We start from the raw sequence: 19,180 nt of genomic DNA, 5'->3' as shown, positions 1-19,180 counted from the left end.
GGGGGTGAATGGGTGACGGGCACTGAGCGGGGAACCTGACGGGATGAGCACTGGATGTTATTCTGTATGTTGGTAAATTGAACACCAATAAAAAAATAAATTTATTAAAAAAAAAAGAAAACCAACAGGAGAAAGTAACTATAGTTTAATTGAGTGAATTGGATGTTTACCCTAGAATAATATACCTATGACTAGTCATAAAGTAGCATTGTTTATAATCAAATAAACTAAAGGTGTACTTATTTTTAAAGCAAAAACTAAAGTCTCCTTAGAATCAGAGAACAAAATGTATACAGCAGAGTTTTCCCTCTATATAACTTCTTATGGCATGTGAATTAGAAGTTATAATTTATAATATAAACATTGATACAAAACATACTGATACTGATATGCACATGCACATACTGAAACACATGATAGTGTAAGATTATGTTCTATTAACCATCTAACTATCTCTCAGTGAGTCTCTTTTGACACGAAAATCTTCCTCCAATGTGTCCTTCTAAAGAATTGTGATGTTTTCATTTTAATGTTATGGAAGGGATCAAGATGCTGGATTATAATCAAGAACACAATATATAATCTCTTTTCAATTTATACATAACAAAGGAAATAGACAAGTATTTATTAGAATAGCAATAAAATCAGAGGCAGGCTCCAGAACCTGAGCTGCCTGTTTTATTAATACAGGGATTCATTTTAAGGCATTGCTTGTTTTTCCTTTTGGTACCAACGCAATAGTTTGGCTTTAAGAGATATTTAACAACCATGTGTTTTAATTCTAACAAAAGAGCATGTTTACTATATATGTGTTTACTATGTATGTTATCGATAAATATTCGTCCTGAGTATATAAAGGCGGGATGTGTAACCTTTCTTTATGCAACAATGGTTCTTTATGAATCAGTGTGTGTAAATAAAGTTTTAAAAATAGAATCTTATAAACAGACTTATTTTAAAAGTCTAACTTTAAAGTTCTTCTGCAGAATGAAGGATTAATACATAAAGTGGATTTCTTGTCTTTTCACGGCTGCTTCAGCTACATTCTATTCTTCACCCCCGATGTGTCTGGGCTCCAGCCCCGGACACAACCTCCCTTGTAATCACACAAGGTGTCGGCACCTGTACATATCTCTGCTAGCACTGTCATTCATTCCTCTGTCCCTGTCCCCAGCAAATTCCTACTTGTGCAATAAGCAGCTCATCATGTCGGAGCCACGTTGTCCAGATCTGACCTTTGCATACCATCCTGCTTCCTCTCACATGCTCCCCCATTTCTCTGCTTGTAGTTTCCAGAATATCTGGTGTTCTTTCCTGCTTCTATGAGTCATTGCTCATGTTTTTTTCTCTCTGCTATTTTCAAAATTGCAGTCTCCTGACCCACTCAGGGTAGAACTAGTCACTTCTACTGTGTGCCTTTTCCGGACTAATAAGGTTTATCTGTGTCTTCCGCCTGTTCTCCTCAAGAACAAGAGTCTTGCTTCCTTTTTCTTATTGCCAGCAGAAAGCATAAAGTCTGGCATATAACAGGTGATCAAAAAAATGTGGAATAAATACACATGTATTTTCTAATGAGTATTTCTGTAAACATGGACATCATTTTTTAAGTACTTGATGGCAAATATTAAGGAATGCATGCAGGCATTTGGGAGAACTAATCACCAGAAATCAGATATTCATAATATTCCATGGTACTTCAGTGGTCTTAATATGAGAATGGTAGCACATTACCTTCTTCTCTGCCGATGGTTACAATAGGGCTCATCAGCTCCAGGCCCTCATTGCCATTGGCATTCACGGCACGGGCCGCACACTGCACTCTGGAGCCGGGCTGGAAGTATATGGAATCTAAGGTGATCATCTTGGACGATGTAAAAAAGGTGTCAAAGTCCACTTCTCTCATGGGGCTAGTCACACCATCAGGCCCAGCGGGTGCACTAATTAGCCATCGGTACCGGGTCAAGGTGTCATTGATATTTTCACTTGCACAAATAGAACCTGTTTTGTCATAGTCTGAGTATTTAGGGTTGCAAGCCTATGGGAAACAAATAACCTGTTAGGGCCATAGTACAGAACAATGTGGAAGTTGCACTTCTCAAGCTCTCTAGCCTAGTGTTTTCCTTGATGCCTTTTTCCATCTCTACACGTTATTCATGCAACCTTCACATTTCTATTCTAGCCCTAACAGTGTTCATGGACTCTGATTTCAAACAGAGTACTGGACATTTCCACTCTAACTTGATGCACATAAACTTGTTATGCTCTGCATCATCTCATGAATCTCCAAGTCCCAAATCATTCTTGTTCTCCCTCCCTCCCTCCTCACTCTCACCCCATCCCCCCCGGCCCCCACTTCCAGTGGGTCAGTGTCCTTGCTGACTCTTCTTTTGCAATGTTCAAATTGGTGCCTTCCTTCCCATTCCCATCACCACTTCTTATCTAATTCAGGATCTTTCTAGTCAAGTGACACACTGTTGCAAGGTGACACTCCAAAATACCCTCTTCTCATGCCATTCTTCTGTACAAGATCCCCCCACCACCAACCAATGAAATCCACAGCCCTTAACACAACATTTGTTTATTTTTTTCAATATTTATTTATGTATTCATGATAGAGAGAGAGAGGCAGAAACACAGGTAGAGAAAGAAGCAGGCTCCATGCTGGGAGTCCAACGCAGGACTCAATCCCGGGGCTCCAGGATCACGCCCTGGGCCAAAGGCAGGCGCCAAACCACTGAGCCACCCAGGGATCCCCTAACATAACATTTAAAGACCTCTATAACTTGGCACCAAATCATTATTTGTGCCTTGGTAATTCAATAAACATTTATTGTGTGACTATTATACGTAGGGTCATTTTACCAGGTCTGTTGTTATACATCCCAGTTTTGCTCACAAGGAGCTTATAATTTAGTCAGGAAAAGGCAAGTAAAAAAAAGTAATAATAATATGCCATTTTAACGATTGTTAAAAAAATATTTTATTGGGACACCTGTATGGTTCAGTGGCTTGGCGCCTGCCTTTGGCCCAGGGTGTGATCCTGGGGTCCTGGGATTGAGTCCCGCATCAGGCTCCCTGCAGGGAACCTGCTTCTCCCTCTGCCTGTGTCATTTATTCATGAGAGACACACAGAGAAAGAGGCAGAGACACAGGCAGAGGGAGAAGCAGGCTCCCTGCAGGGAGCCTGATGCGGGACTCAATCCCAGGACCCCAGGATCACACCCTGGGCCAAAGGCAGGCGCCAAGCCACTGAACCATACAGGTGCCCCTAATATGCCATTTTTTAATGATAATCCTCTAGATGTAGTTTGTGTTGTAATCCCTTCTTCCTGGAACAGCCTCCGCTTGTCTCTTATCATAAACTTTTAAAACCACATAAACACCCCAAGCCTCTCCTCACATGTGGAGCTGCAGCTCTAGCTGGTTTGTGACATTCTCATGGTAATGATCACTCTTGCCCTCTGGTAGAGTGACTGACTCCTGCATATTTTTCTCTTCCTTAGTTTTAAAGTTCCTTGAGTACAGAGTTCAACCCTTATTTATTTTTCTATCAATAGCAGACCCTGAGATAACACAAGATAACACACTGTGTATGCATCAGTTAATAAACCTTTGTTTATTTGTTTGTTGGATAAGGAAGAAAAATGGGAGCTTTATTTGATTAATGTTATATTTTCCTATCGTTCAAAGCTTATACCTCAAAGTAGTCCCACTTTTTTTTTCTTCATGGCAAAGCCAATACTATATTGGTTAACATCTATAATTATTTTAAATAGCTATTTAACAATTTTTCTCAAATTTGTCAATTTCCTACTCACTGTAATACAGATAACAGGATAGCCAGACACAGGTCCTGCACTATCTTTAGCTCTGGAAGTGTCATCATACATCAGTAATGACACAATTTGAGGGACAGATGGGAAAGTGACTTCTGCCATGCTGTTCATTTCTTCTATATACACAATGGCTTTGGTGACCTACAAGGAAAAGATAATTATGCGTGATTATCAAAATACTTGGCTCAAGGAGTATCATTTGTACAGTATGATACCTAGGATGCTTGACAAGTCCCTGGCTTCATTATGATGAAAACTATCACTCGCAGAGCCCCAGCGGGGTAACAGGCCCTTTGTGGTTTGTTCTAGGTGACCCTAACACTTTGGCCATGTCTTATGGCACTGGGGGGAAGGCACATGAGCCCAGAGCAGCCTGGGTTGACCAGTAGCCCATGAAGTATTTGGGTTCTAATTTTTTCTGCAAATTGGGATGATTGTAGCTAAATCTATCTTGGGTTATAACATGAAAGATCCATGAAAAAACCAGTTAGTTGGCAGGGGGAAGAAAGCTGAAAAGCAGGCTGAGGAAAAGCAGATCCTAGGGGTCATGTGATAACATAGTCATGCTGACATGGATGCTGGCGAATATCGAGGCTTTAAATGAGCTAAGACCATTAAGGAGGGCACTGGATGTGAAGAGCACTGGCTGTTATATGCAACTGATGAATCACTAGCTTCTATTCCTGAGATCAACAATACATTATATATTAACTACACTGAATTTAGATAAAAATTTTTAAAAATAAATGAGCAGAGACCAGAAGTGTAGCCTGAAATCCGGGCAGAGTGAGACACAGTCACAGGCAAGAGAGGAATCTGGAAACATGTACTGGTAAGCTGCCAGGACACCTTGCTGATATATTTGTCTTAGCTCCTGAAAAACCTTCCAATATCTTACATATCATAGGTTGCAAATCTCTATCTACCAGCATTTGTAAAAGAAGCTATCACCTGAAGAGACTTGAATGAATCTCTGTTCCTTGCATCCCAAAGAGCTTAATAGAGTGCTCCATAAAAGTAACACTAAAAGAATAACTTTCAATGGGATCAAGACTTACAAAAAATATATGTGGAATAACTTTTAATGGGGTCAAGACTTACAAAAAATATATGTGGAAAAAAATTTTCTGTCCATACTTCTTCATTTTTAAATATGACTTAAAAAAAAAGTAAGGTACTGTAGCAGAAATACCATCACGTAGTAAAAATTACAAAATGATAAGAAATACTTTGGAGGAAACAATCTTCCCAATTTGATCTCCTATTAATAGTAAAACAAATAATAAAAGAAATAAGTTTAAGTATGGGTTTATCAACATCGGTCTGTGTCTACAATTATTTAGTTTTAAGAACTATTTGAGGTTTAAAGTTCAAAATTCTGTGGAAAAATGTTTACCTTGAAGAAAATCTGGTTGATGAAACTATGAATTTAATAAGCACAGAACATCAGTATTAGGATCATAACATTCTGGTCACTGAGGCTCTGGGCAGCAAGTTGATAAAACTAGGACTAGCAGTGGGAATTGTGAGGGTTAGCAAACTGTGTTGTGGATGAAAATGTATGTTTTAATGAGCAGCAAGCCTGAATTCAGCCTCATCTTTGTGCTGAGATGATGCTCTCTCTGGAAGTGAGTCTCATACTCAGCAGTTGCCGACTGAAATGGGAAGGCCAAGTGGGCTGACGTAGGGCTCACTGGCTCTGGTCTCTGAGTTTCTAGACACGTGATTTTTCAGAGAAAAAGTAATAGGAACACTATTTATGAGGTGATAAAGGGATTATGCACATCTCCTTTATCAAAGGCTTGCACAAAATCCCATTAGTCTATTGTACACGATGTGATGCTCAGACCCATTTTCCCCGATTAAAATGCTGGCTCTGAATTCATATCCATGTTCTGTTACGTACCTGCGTCTCTGCCACCATGTTCTCATCGGGTTTTAGGTGGACAGTGAAGGCCTCTCTCATCTCTCTGATCCCATCGAAGATTACTTCAATGTTAACAATATGCTGGGTTTCTCCCTCCTTAAATTCAATTTCTACAAATGCAAAGTCACAGATTTGAGACTTTTACATGTGAATATGTGAAGTTTGTCTCAAGTTTTCTTAACAGTGACTCACAATGAGGAAAACATTGTATGCTGTGGCTCAGTATATTTGTGCATGCGTGTGTGTGTGTGTGTGTGTGTGTGTGTGTGTGAATAAAATGGAATCATGAGTTTGAGAAATATCACTTTTTTTCTGCTGTATGTTTTGCACCCAAATATTTTCCATTCTATTGCATCTCATCCAAAGAAGATTCTAATCAGAAACTACTAAATTGATTTGTTGACTCACAGCCTGAAAAAACACTGAGTTGTGGAACAGAAGATTAATCATGCTAATACGAGGCATAACCAGATAAACTGGCCTCTTGTTTTCAGAATTTCTGAAATGACAGGACACAAGTCAAGTGACTACAGTGGCAGATATTAAGTGTGAATGTGAATGGCACATGCAAGTGTATATATGGATAATAGAAGGTGGATATAAGACTGCTGAGCTTTTTAATATTAGATCAAATTATGTTTTCAAAAGACTTTCTGTTGTTGATGTTCATCTTGGAAATGCAGAAACTTTTTTTGGTAAATGTCAACAGGTATGCTTCCCTTAATCCTGTCCCTCCTCACTAAAATATTTGCTACATTGTCATGAAAATTAAACTCAATTATAAGAATCCTTTTTTAAAATGATTCATTTCAGGGACACCTAGGTGGCTCAGTGGTTGAGCATCTGCCTTCAGCTCAGGCTGTGATTCTCAGGTCCTGGGATCGAGTCCCACATTCCCACATCGGGCTCCCTGCAGGGAGCTTGCTTCTCCCTCTGCCTATGTCTCTGCCTCTCTCTCTGTGCCTCTCATGGATAAATAAATAAAATCTTTGAAAAAATATCAAATAAATTATTCATTTAAAAAGTCTTAAAATATTAAAAATTTGATGATTTTATTGAACTCAAGAGTCAGCAGCTACCCAATACTATAAGACTTGGATAAACTATTTTGTTGGTTTTACTATACCTTTTGAGAAACTGGCTCAGAAGAAAAATAAAAAAATATAATGCATAATTGTTCCAATTAGAGAATATAGCAGATGCTGTTTCTGATGCAACTGAAGTTCAATCATTATAATTCTAAATTATAAATTTTTTAAAATGTGGCAGAAGACAATGTGTCTTCAATGTGTTTTTCTTCTGCTACCTCTATTTTTTTTATTGTCAATTATGAAAAAGATTTTTTTTTGAGTTAGTCATCCAGATTCCTCTTTAAAGTAAGTTCTGTTTCTAGATATAGCCATTTTCTACATTAGCCTTAGCATGCTGTTGGTCTTAGTCTTAGTATTAGTCTTAGATTTCTCATACTCTGAGAAAGAATTTAGGGTTCTTGTGTCAGAGGATGAAGATAAGTGATTATTGCTGGCTCACCAATGTGTTCAGTCTGACTTGTATTACATTTCATTAAAAAATTAGTTTCTAGGGGCACCTGGGTGGCTTGATCAGTGAAGTATCCAACTCTTGATTTTGGCTCAGGTCATGACCTCAGGGTTTTGAGATCGAGCCCCGTGTTCTGCACGGGGCATAGAGTCTGCTTAACATTCTCTCTCTGCCTCTCTCTCTCTCTCTCTGTCTCCTTTCCATTTGAGCACACTCTCTCTTAAAAAAAAATTAAAAACAAATAAAAACAAAGAAGATTAATTTTTAAAATGAAAAATATCTGAGGGTTTCAGAGGAAAATACAGATTTTTTAAAGTTCTTTTGCACGTTCCTGCCTGGCTAGTCTGCTGGTCATGACAGTACAGGCTTTTCTCAGCAGGAAATGGGCTTTCTGATTCAGTAATATTCCCATCATGTCAGTTCCCCCTCATATTTCACTCATTGAGTCTGATGCTCAATGGACAGAGCCACCCAGGAACCCCTGATATGTTTAAATTATTGCTTTCTTACAGTACACATGCTAGTTGATAGTTAAGTTTCTTCAATTACTTTAGTCCTTTATTTGTCATTTTAGATATTTTTAGCACAAAAAATATTTCAAGTTTCTTTTTTATCTTCATTATTTCTATTTATTTGTAAGGAACTGACCTGTTTTGACCATAAGGGAGGAATTAGAATATGGGTCAGAAGAGATTAAATTTTTTTATCATAAGCACTATAAACAGCATGCTTACATTTATGGGTTAAGAGACACAAGCTGATTTACTGTCATTTAACCTTGTTCTGACATCATTGGACAATTTGCTACAGAAGTATAACTTTTATTTATGCTTCAGCAAAAGAATTATTTTGTTTCTAAGAAAAACATCTTCTGTTAAAGGTCATATTGTCCATCTTTAGAAGATGTTTCCTTAATGTAAAACCTGTTCCTGCTCATTATAGGAAGACTAGGTTTTTCTAATTTAGTGGCTAATCGGGTTTTTTTCCCTCTCCTTTCAGGTTGTAGGTGATTTATTTCGAATGTTATCCTTCTCTGCAGTGAGAATAATCTGAGGATAGCTCTGAAGCTCTACTGTTGTCCAACTGTTACCATATATGCAAAGAAAATAAGCTCCTTTGTAGAAGATGTTCTTTTTTTCTATTGTCTCATCAACTTTATTCCTGACTTAGTAAAACCTATTCGTCACTTTCTAAACTTTTTTTTCACAAGTTAGCAGATCAAGATGAATGCCTGAAGTTCTAGGATCAAGAACTACCAACAGGTAGTTAAAGGTGGGAAACTAGAAACAAAGTGGATAAGTAGAACTCTACATAATTTATAAACTTAATTTTGCACATCAATTTACATCTATTCTGTCAACAAATAATTCATAGAGAGAGAACTGATTTGTTTTTTTTTTTTTGATTTGTATTTATTATTCATAAAAAATAAATACTGAAATGGTTCAAAACTTTGAAAGAAGAGGAGGATAGATGAAAACACCCAAAACGAAATCCTAAGGCCTGGAAAATTCATGATCTCTTTGGTTGGCATTCCACCAACCTTTTATTGCCCTCCATTAACACAAAATTTTGTAGCTTAAAGTTTTAGATCATTGGTGTTCTATAAACTGAAAAAATATCTCAGCTATCCTGAATATTTTCAGTGTACCAGAATATTCTAGAATAGATTTTAGTATTTAATTACCATAATGAAGGTAAAACCTATTAAAAGTAAGAATACATTCAGAATATAAAGTTATCTAGTCTATTCAAAATTTTCCTAAGTGCTCACACATAAGCCCTGTAAATCAAAAAGGGAAATTCTGGAACTAAAGTCTATTGCCTTTGTTTTTCTGAAGGAACTTGAAATTAATGTAAAGGAGTATGACTATTTTTATTTCACTGGATATTTCCCTTCTTTTTCTCAAGGCTGCCAGTGCCAATACATAGTGGGAGCACCACCCACCTGGGAGCAGACCCTGGGAACCCTCATACCTTCTGACACAGGGTGATAGTCTTCTCCAGAAGTGGCTGAGCCATCCTTGGTGTGGACTCTCACAATTGAAACCTTTGAAGTATCTCCTTGGCGAATCACTGGAATTTTCACAAATACTGACTGTCCTGGTTCCTTGGGTTCACTCACGCTAAATCTGGTTTCTCCAAATTTAATAACAGTCTCTAAAATTGTGGGAAATATGGACAAATTAAAATGTAAAGGAAATGTTTTTTCTTCATTTCTAATGTTTCGTTCTATATGAAGAGAGCTTAATTAGTATTACACTCCTGGCTTCTCTCTGTCCCCTCACTCATCATTATTGGTGAGTGGGTTAGGAGAAACCCAAGTGTTCCTTCCTTGGGATTTAACCAGCCTCAGGGAGCATGTACTCTGGGCAGCCTCTATGTGCCATGAGTCTTATGGGAGCGGGCCCCTGGGAGTGGGAGAGGAGGGAAAAACTGCTGGCCCAGGGCTACCTCTACTCTACAGAAGGTATGAACATTTGGGATTTACCAGTAGATATAAAGCATATTCTCCAACATAAACTTTCTATTTTAATCGTTTATTTGGTTTCCTGTTGGTCTTTGTCTATTTTTCCTATTTCTCAATTGCTTGAAAACCCTAGTCTGAAAAAGAGAGTTATTTTCTGAGCCACTTAAAACATTAACATAGATGGATTTCAATTCCCAATTTACAAGTGAGGACAAGAAATAACTCCTTACTATCAGCATCATCTTGGATCCTTATCAGAGTTTCATTTTGTTCCCCAACTGCAGCCCCAAAGGGAGAGTTGCTACGTGGGGTTCCAAGAACCAGGCGGAGTTCTTCTACCTCTTCATAGAGTTTGTCATCCATCAGCTCAAGGACACAAGGCTTTTCAGTCTCACCTGGAGCAATGATGACAGCATGTCTGTTATATCCATCCCACCATCACATTCCAATCACATCCCCGGCCCAGAAGGATATATGAGCTACCAGAATATAAACACCACAAGGACAAGAATGTTGCCTTTTTTCCTGTTCTACTGATAGGGCAAAAGATAGTATCTGGCAAGTAATAAGCTTCAATAAGTATTTACTGAATAATGGCTAAACGTTTGAACATATGCATTGAGAGCCCCTATTTGTATGGGAAATTTCTTTAATGTCTGTTTTTAAGCTTTGCCACTCATCTTAGAAAACAAGTAATAAAGATTAAATACCAATTTTATGTATGAATTTCTAGCATTATGATCAGGGACCAAAACTTAGCAGCCTTGTACAGGATGATCAGAGTTAATTTCACACAGGGATTAGTTTCTAGTACAATTACTGGATCAAAGTGATCAAACATTTTAAGGCTCTAAATTGACATTAAAATTGGCATGCCTATTTCCTTTCATTTCTCTCATTTGAACACTATTTCCCAGCATTGCAAAATGTACACATTTGCTGTACCACCGAATACCTTTTGAATAAACAATACAGCACATTGCTGGAAACTAATTTGTAAAATGATAAACCAAAAAGACACTGATTCAATCTGTTACAATCCACTTCCCCTTATTATCTTACAGTACAGAGAAAGCCATGTCATAAGCATGTTGAAGTCAAGAACATACATTTTCCTGATACATATTTCTAATCAAAAACATGGCTTCCTCAAATTCCAAATAAAAATGTCAAGCTCCACCTTACCAGGGAGGAACAGGATGACAGAGCTATCAATGTTTGGACGTTCCTCAAAGTCCGTCATCACCTGTGCGGACCCCTGTCGTGTGTAGCATCTCACTGAAGACCTATAGTGAATGTCTCCACTCCTGTGGATCATTGCAACTATCTGCCCATCGTTTTCATTGCCAGTATATACTCGTTCTTTGAACTGCATCTTAGGCACTGCAAAAACAAATGAACGTGTGGATCAAGATGAACAGAAATTTTCTTAAGGAAAATGGCTTTCAGAAAGCATGGTTTAGCAGAAAGAATAACGAAACATAAGTGAGCACTGGATTCCAGTTTCTACCCAGTCTCTTGACAATACTTTGGCCTTAAGGAAATCACTTCAATAAATTGTTTTGATTTTCTTATCTGTGAAATTCTGCTCTATTTCATGGAGTAGGCAGATGCAGTGAAATCCTAAAAAGTAGATAAAACCAGAGACTTTAAGATATCCATATCTATCATATGTTGCTTAATCATGAGCTTTTCAGAATTTCTGAAATTTCTGAATAATTTCTGAATTATTTCCAAGTAACGCTTAATATTGTGCACACACTACAACCATAGACCATGTTAGAAAAGTTGATAATGGATATATTATACATATATTATATAAAGATGACAATGGATGTAGTATTATATACATAATATTAATGCATATATAAAATGTTTCATTATCTAATGATAATGAACATTATGTATATATTTTAGGTGATACTGATGATGGATGAATTAAATATAGGTCTCATTAACAATAGGTCACACTCTTCCAAGCAATGTCAAGATCATCATAGTTAAAATTATTCAGAATTCCTTTGTGAGGATGTGTCAGAGAGCTCTACCACATGGCCAGCAGCTGCTTGTCTTTAAACTATGTTTTTGGCACCTTCTCAGGGAAATTTCAAGAGTGTCTGGATGTAAGAAGATGATAGACTTGTGTTGAGAAGTAGAAAAAGACCATTACACATGGCTCTACCCATCTATGGCAAGGCAACACAATCAAGATATTGATGACAATCTCACTTTTTTTTTTTAATGTAAGAGGAAGAATAAAAGTTTTCTTCTGAGACTGCCTGATTTTATCAAGATGGTCAGAAGAAACAGCAAAGACACAGACAGGATATTGCTATGAACTGAATTGCATTACCTCTAAATTCACAGGTTAAAGTCCTAACCCTTACAAGCTGAAAATGTGACCTTGTTTGAGGCTCTGGTCTTTGTAGAGGTAATGAAGTAAAAATGAGGTCATTAGAATGGGCTCTAATTTAATATAACTGCTGTCTTTATAAATAGGGGAAATTTAGACACAGTGGCACACGTAGGAGATGTAAAGACACATTAGGGACAAGATGGGTATGTACAAGCCAAATGAGAGGCATGGAGCGGATCCTTCCCACACAGTCCTCAGAAGGAACCAATCTGCCGACACCCTGATTTTGGACTTCTAGCCTCCAGAACCGCCAGATGAGAAATTTCTGAGTCTATAGTACTTTGTTATGGCAGCCCTGACAAACGTATACAGGTATATAAATCCAAGTTCATCATTTTTCTTAAGGTGTATATAAACTCCAGCCTATCATTTTACTCATCATTGTAAATTAATAAGCACTCACAGTCGGAGACAGAATCATTTATGGAAACCGTGGCTTTGCTGGGCTCGCCGAGGGCAGCGTTCATAGGCATACGAAGCACCAGTTCAAATTTCTCAATTCCCTCCAGCACTGGTTGCCCAAGATCATCCAGGATGATAACACGAACAGTCTGCATGTTGACTCCAGGTGCAAAATCTAAATTCCGACTGATTCCCACATAATCTGTTCCAGCTACACGCGTAACAGAAGAATTATTCCATTGGGGACGGACGAAATTAAAATTATGAGACACAAATTATGTAGATCTATTTATGATTCTTTAAAAAATATCTGTAAACCAGCATAACATTACAGAAGAATACATTAATGAAATGCAAAGGACTAGTATCATATCGGTTTTTGAGACGGTAGAACAAAGGTCAGGTTCTGAACTTCATTTTATTTAGGCCTAGCGAATTATTTTAGCTTTCGTTACATAACCCCTCTATTTTTATTTTGGAATTCTTGAGTGGGGCTAATAAAAAATCAGGTCTGAAATAATCAGCGTGACAATCATATACATGATTATCACAAATTACCTAGGAAATATATACATTTAAATTTTGTTGGGATCCCTGGGTGGCGCAGCGGTTTGGCGTCTGCCTTTGGCCCAGGGCGCGATCCTGGAGACCCGGGATCGAATCCCACGTCGGGCTCCCGGTGCATGGAGCCTGCTTCTCCCTCTGCCTGTGTCTCTGCCTCTCTCTCTCTCTCTCTCTCTCTCTCTCTCTCTCTCTCTCTGTGACTATCATAAATAAATAAATTAAAAAAAATTTTGTTAACATCAGTTAAACATCTGTATTTATTTTCCAAGTCTACAAGAGAATATCCTACTTCAATGTATGTTTGCCTGTTGTTGGTTAAAGCAACACATGTCAGATATAAGCTTTTGTCCCACATACTCCACTCACACTCACCTGAGGCAGAGAAATCCTTTATTCTCAAAGACCTATTTGATTTTTGGCTGACTTTTTCAGAACTTGGGGCACAGACCTAGTGTTGACACCTCTATTTATGTCTAAATTAGTTACAAACAAAAGTGTCCATCAATCTTTAGGCACAACATTCATAAAGACTGGGAATGGGCGATGAGGGTTTGATATTATTGCTTCTTTGTTTTTATAACTTATGTTCTTCTAATGCTCACTTTATATATATTCTCTTAACTTCTGAATACACGACTAAGAGTGTATCTGCCCTTAACTCCTCTTTTAAAATTTTTATCTGAATCTCCTTGTAGTTTTTCTTGTATTTTTCTTGTCCTCTGTTTCTTCATCTTTATTCTCACCTCTCTCTTCTTCTGATTTGAATTTTTTCTTAAAAAATAACTAATTCAGTGAATCAAATACTTCTTGGACATTTACTACATTCAAAGCATTTTGCTGGTTCAACTACATTAAAAAGGTTAAAACTTAAGCTTGGCTTTTAAAATGGTTTGGCCCCTACTGGCTTTGTGTGGTGAGTGTGTGATGTGCGTATGATGCACATGCATGTGCATGTGAGAAAGAGTGTGTGTTGTTGGCAATTTGGAAGGAATAAAAAAGGAAATTTCTAATCCTATGCTTACCCTATACTTTATGATCAACTCTTTGGAGATGTAAATTCCAGAATAAAAGGTAAGCACATATCACCTATATATCACCTATATAAGCACATATTCATTACTTACATAATGAAGTGTGGAAAAGTCTTTGGATCTAAAGCATTTATGGGGACATTTGGTTAAAATGAGGAGGAAACCAAATTGGAGATGCATGTACATGATACTTACACGTCATTTGGTTTCTGTGGGTGGTGGCCAGCATGATCATTCTTGTGCACACCAATGCCATAATATTCTATGGTAGTTTTACCAAGTGTACAGAACCAATTCATGCAAATAAGGGCAACAGAATTTAGTGTCATCATGTCTGCAATGCAGCCTCTGATTTGTGGCTTTTATTTATTTATTTTTAAATATTTTATTTATTTACTCATGAGAAACACAGAGAGAGAGAGAAAGAGAGAGGCAGAGACACAGGCAGAGGGAGAAGCAGGCTCCATGCAGGGAGCCCGACGTGGGATTCGATCCTGGGTCTCCAGGATCGGGCCCTGGGCCAAAGGCAGGTGTTAAGCCACCCAAGCTGCCCTGATTTGTGGCTTTTAACTGTGTTTTCTCACAGTAATAAATACAGTCTAGACTTACCAACGATATGATAACAATTTCAGAAAAATTTCTATTCATCCAGAATGCTTTAATAGGAGTGAAGTATTTTAGTTTTGAAGTATTTTGTGTTCTCTGAGTTGAACCCTAGAGAACAATCAAAAGAGCTGCTGTAGGAAACTGCTCACCATCAGCAGAGGGAGGATCTGTTTTCCGAGACCTCACGGTGACACTGGAAGACCTGGACAGGTCGGTGCCTGTTCTCCACACCCGCAATTCCACATAGCCGGCGCTCTCGTCCACCAGGTACTCGACATCACCAAAGTAGAAGACAGGTTCTGTTAGAAATGAAACAGTGTGCCTGAGGTTAATTTTTTTTTTTCCACATCAAGCCCAATGGACGAAATTCCAGAGAAGAGTTAGTTTCATTTTACTGACTCCCTTATATCGTATTTTCTCCTTTCAGAAGATAACATCTCTTTAATCTGTAGATTTATACAATTTTCAGGTCAGAAGGCCTCTGCTGAAAACCAAAAATACTTATGGCTAAGTGCCTACTGGGACATTCTCATACTGAGGATTCAGTTACTCTGTTCTCCATGTACGGGATTACAAGGAACTCTAAGTGTACTTCCTGTTAAGTTTAGCTGGTTAAATGACCCCCAAATGAAGCAAAATACACAGGCTGAAATGTTTTAAGTTTGGTAAGACTGCTCATTGTATTGTCTTTTACTCTGCCCTCATCCTACATTATGACATCTTCTCATCCGTTACATTTGGCCTTAATCCAGTGTATCTGGATCTATGATAATCACCGCACAATTAGCACCTATTGGCATAACTAGACTAAACATGTATGATTACCAGTCTTGAAGACTTTAAAGAGACCTGGACATGATTGCAGGTTACCTGTAGAGTTCTAGGGTGCCCTATACCAACTGAGGTTCCCCTAGAGAAATATGCTCATACCAAGGGATTTGTCTTAAACATGTAAGAAAACAATGTGACTTAGGTCATTAAGGTAGGACACATGCTTTGGAGACTCTGTATTTTTCTCCTGTATTGGTGATGAATTGACCTAATTATTATCACTCTGATTCTACCCGTGACTGACAGTTTACCTTGTAAAAGTCTGAGGGGTAGCAGTTAGTTGAATAACGGTGGACACTCAGTGATAATTTATGAACTTACTTATTTAAAAAACTCACTTTGAAATACTTACAGCCCATAAGAAAGTGTAGAAATAATACTAAGGGTATATTTTTACCCACTGTGAGCTTATTTTATAAGCAAATTTTGACAAAGATAAGTTAATTTGAGTGTATATTTTTACTCACTGTGAGCTTATTTTATAACCAAACTTTGACAAAGATAAGTTAATTTGAGTGTAGACACAGAATAATAGCTCTTTGAATTGAGAGGTTTTAGTCATCTGTGTCTGGTTTCACAAGACTCAAAAGGACTGAGTCTCAAAGGTCATATAGTTCAGCACTGCTCTTAAAACACAACACCCTTAAAGAGATGACCATCATGTTTCAGAGTATCCAACTGAATTACTAAACACACAAAAATCAAGCAAAACCCTACAATCATGGCTTATAACCAAAGGCAAGTTCATTCTGTGCACTGTTTAAATTGAGCATAAATAAATTCTTTATTTTTCTGTCCAAACAAATTACCTTTATTAAAACTAGATAGTTACATTTTCTTTGTTTTTTCATGGGCAGGGGAGCATAATAAAAAGCATGTAGTTCCTCTGAACTCTTGAATCATACAAAGCCAATCTTGAAATTTTTGTCTGCATATTTTGGTTCACGGGGTGATGAATCTGGCAGGGCATATCTCACCCCTTTCTTATCCTTTCAACTTGGACGGTGTGAGGGCAAGTGAGTGTGTGTGTACAGATGGAGGTGTTAGCTTATTAACCTTAGTTAGGTAGACCTCAAATACAAGCCAATAAATTCCTTACATTTCTCACAAATAAATAGGTGGCAGAGGTGAAGAAAGAACTTGAGAAATGCTTATTCTGACCAGATGCCCAAACCAAGCACATCTTTATGTTTTTTCAAAGGCTTTTAACATTATTATGCAGGCTTGCTCATTGATACCCAAGGTGATCTCTATCTCTTCACATTGCTGGCAAACCATAGCATCATACATATTAGGTTTCTGAATTACGGGACAGAGCCATGAAATGAGGTGAGGGGCGCACCTCTATAATAACAGCACCTCCCATCTTCCGGTCTCCCTCCTCCTCACAGATATGTAGTAATAATGGGATAGGTTAAGACACATAAGGGAATATGGCTGTTAAGCACCAAATGGGCTACATATCAGAGGCAAACTGATACAAAACATGTGTGTATTCAGATACATTCTGTAAATAATACATCAAATATTTTTATGTTATAGTTTAATGTGTACTTCATATAAGGAAAAATTAAGAGTCCTATGTAGTACTCGTAAAATTATCCGACTTGTCAATCAGTATAAAGAGTAATGATAATAGGTCCCATATTAGAAGATGAACTATGTATCTGACATATATGCTTTATATGTATGTGTGGTATGTGTGGAGTGTGTGTTGGGGAGGCAGTATGGTGTGTGTGGCAGAGTGGGGTGAGAAAGAGAGGAGGAGAGAAAGAAATGTGAGGGTCTGGCACATGTAACAATACAATAAACACTATGATTATGTGAATGATACATATAGTACTTCCATAATTGCTTATTATATGGTATGTTGTTACCTCCAGCAGAAAGAAAGGGGAAATGGAAGAAAGGGTTTAATCCTAAATGTCTCAATTTTACTATAGCAGCTAATAGAAGGCATTAGAAAAGATATTTATTTCCTTAAAATTAATTTTTTGAAAATCAGTGGATTTACTTACGGGATTCCTCTCCCTCTCTGGGCTTCACTGATGACAACTGGAAATCGATCTATTAATCAACTGTAATCATTTCAGTTAAAATACAGAGTGATTAATGTAAGCTTAAAATTCAATAGTTTTTTTTGAGAACAATTCTTTTTTTTTAAATTTTATTTATTTATTCATGAGAGACACACACACACATACACACACACACAGAGAGAGAGAGAGAGAGAGAGAGAGAGAGGCAGAGACACAGGCAGAGGGAGAAGCAGGCCCCATGCAGGGAGCCCAATGTGGGACTTGATCCTGGGTCTCCAGGATCATACCCTGGGCGGAAGGCAGGCGCTAAACCGCTGAGCCACCCAGGCTACCCTAAGAGAACAATCTTGTAGTTTCTTAGGATATGAATAAAAATGAGTGGCTAGACATTAATATCTCTTTATCTTTTCAGTATGGTTGAATGAGGACTGAAAAGAATAATCATTATTACTTCAGTTTCTCAATACCTTGTCAAAAATCTCCACAACTTAAATATTGTGTCTAATTGTTACCATTTGGACAGAATCTCATGTAATATAAATGAGTTAAAAATCCTTCAAGCAATGAACTGAGTTATAATCACTCAAGATAAATGGCAAGATGCTCCTGGAACATTTTACCGTAGGTAATAAGCAAGTAAAAAGAAGCAAAGGATAAATAAACCAAGACTGCCAACAGCTGAAGAATACCTACGCAGAATCCAAAAGAACTGCTTGTTGTGGGAAATTGCTATAATTTATGAGAAGATTTTATCTCCCTTCTCTTCTAGAACATGTTTGTTTTGTCTAGGAGCTTGGTTTCTCTTAAAAGTTAACTGCGGACCATTGTCTATTAGTTTTGTAAAGACTCACAGTACAACTTCAAGTACTTTAGAAAAAGCCTATTTATTCTGTAACCTGATCTCAAATAGGCACTGTGCTGTGTAAGCCCATCGTCTTAGTGGAGAAAACTGACAGTGGCTGATACTACCTGGAATGAGAGAAGACTCTAATAAAGCCACGAATCCCATGGCCTTCTCCACAAATACAAAACAGTTATTCCTTGCCATTCCAGGGCCCATTAATGATACTCCAGAATATACGTTTATTCCCTCTGCGGAAGAAAGATACGTCATATCCAAATAGTGTGCACGAGAGCAGTGTAGGGGAGGTTTTAATTTAGCCTAGTGAAATAGCAGGAGAGCTATAAGGGAAGTTCAAGTATTCTCCTATTCTTGGCGGTGTTACACTTTGGGGTAAAGGGCACAGATGAAGGTATTGACTACAGACAAGTCTATGTTAGCTCATTAAACAATAACATGCTTGTACCTTAAAAATTTACCTTAAAAAATTTACCTTAAAAAAATTAACACACTTTTCAGAGTTGGGGATACTTTCACCACCAACAGCCAGGATGGGATTGTGTCTGTTCGTTATAAATGTGATTGATGAGAAGGCTTGGCCTGCCACATAAGACACACACCAGCAACAAAGACAAAGGGAAAATAACTTGAGTTTCCCCACAGGGAGAAAGTAAACTT

General features: G+C 37.7%; 1 protein-coding gene across 1 annotated transcript in view; it reads right to left on the bottom strand.

The window, feature by feature from the left end:
• Nucleotides 1-19,180, bottom strand: part of FREM2 (FRAS1 related extracellular matrix 2) — a 168,749-nt gene that overhangs the window by 28,033 nt on the left and 121,536 nt on the right. Inside the window, exons 7-14 of the mRNA XM_025996841.2 lie at nt 14,941-15,090; nt 12,592-12,801; nt 10,958-11,155; nt 10,003-10,167; nt 9,280-9,462; nt 5,743-5,873; nt 3,819-3,977; nt 1,732-2,035 (exon numbers count right to left, since the gene is read on the bottom strand). Of these exons, the coding sequence (XP_025852626.1) occupies nt 1,732-2,035; nt 3,819-3,977; nt 5,743-5,873; nt 9,280-9,462; nt 10,003-10,167; nt 10,958-11,155; nt 12,592-12,801; nt 14,941-15,090 (1,500 nt within the window). The remainder of the gene's footprint in view (nt 1-1,731; nt 2,036-3,818; nt 3,978-5,742; nt 5,874-9,279; nt 9,463-10,002; nt 10,168-10,957; nt 11,156-12,591; nt 12,802-14,940; nt 15,091-19,180) is intronic.

This window comes from Vulpes vulpes, chromosome 9 (assembly GCF_048418805.1).
Source record: "Vulpes vulpes isolate BD-2025 chromosome 9, VulVul3, whole genome shotgun sequence".
Lineage (NCBI taxonomy): Eukaryota > Metazoa > Chordata > Mammalia > Carnivora > Canidae > Vulpes > Vulpes vulpes.
Note: the sequence above shows the minus strand (reverse complement) of the source record. Positions and strands in the feature narration are given on the sequence as shown.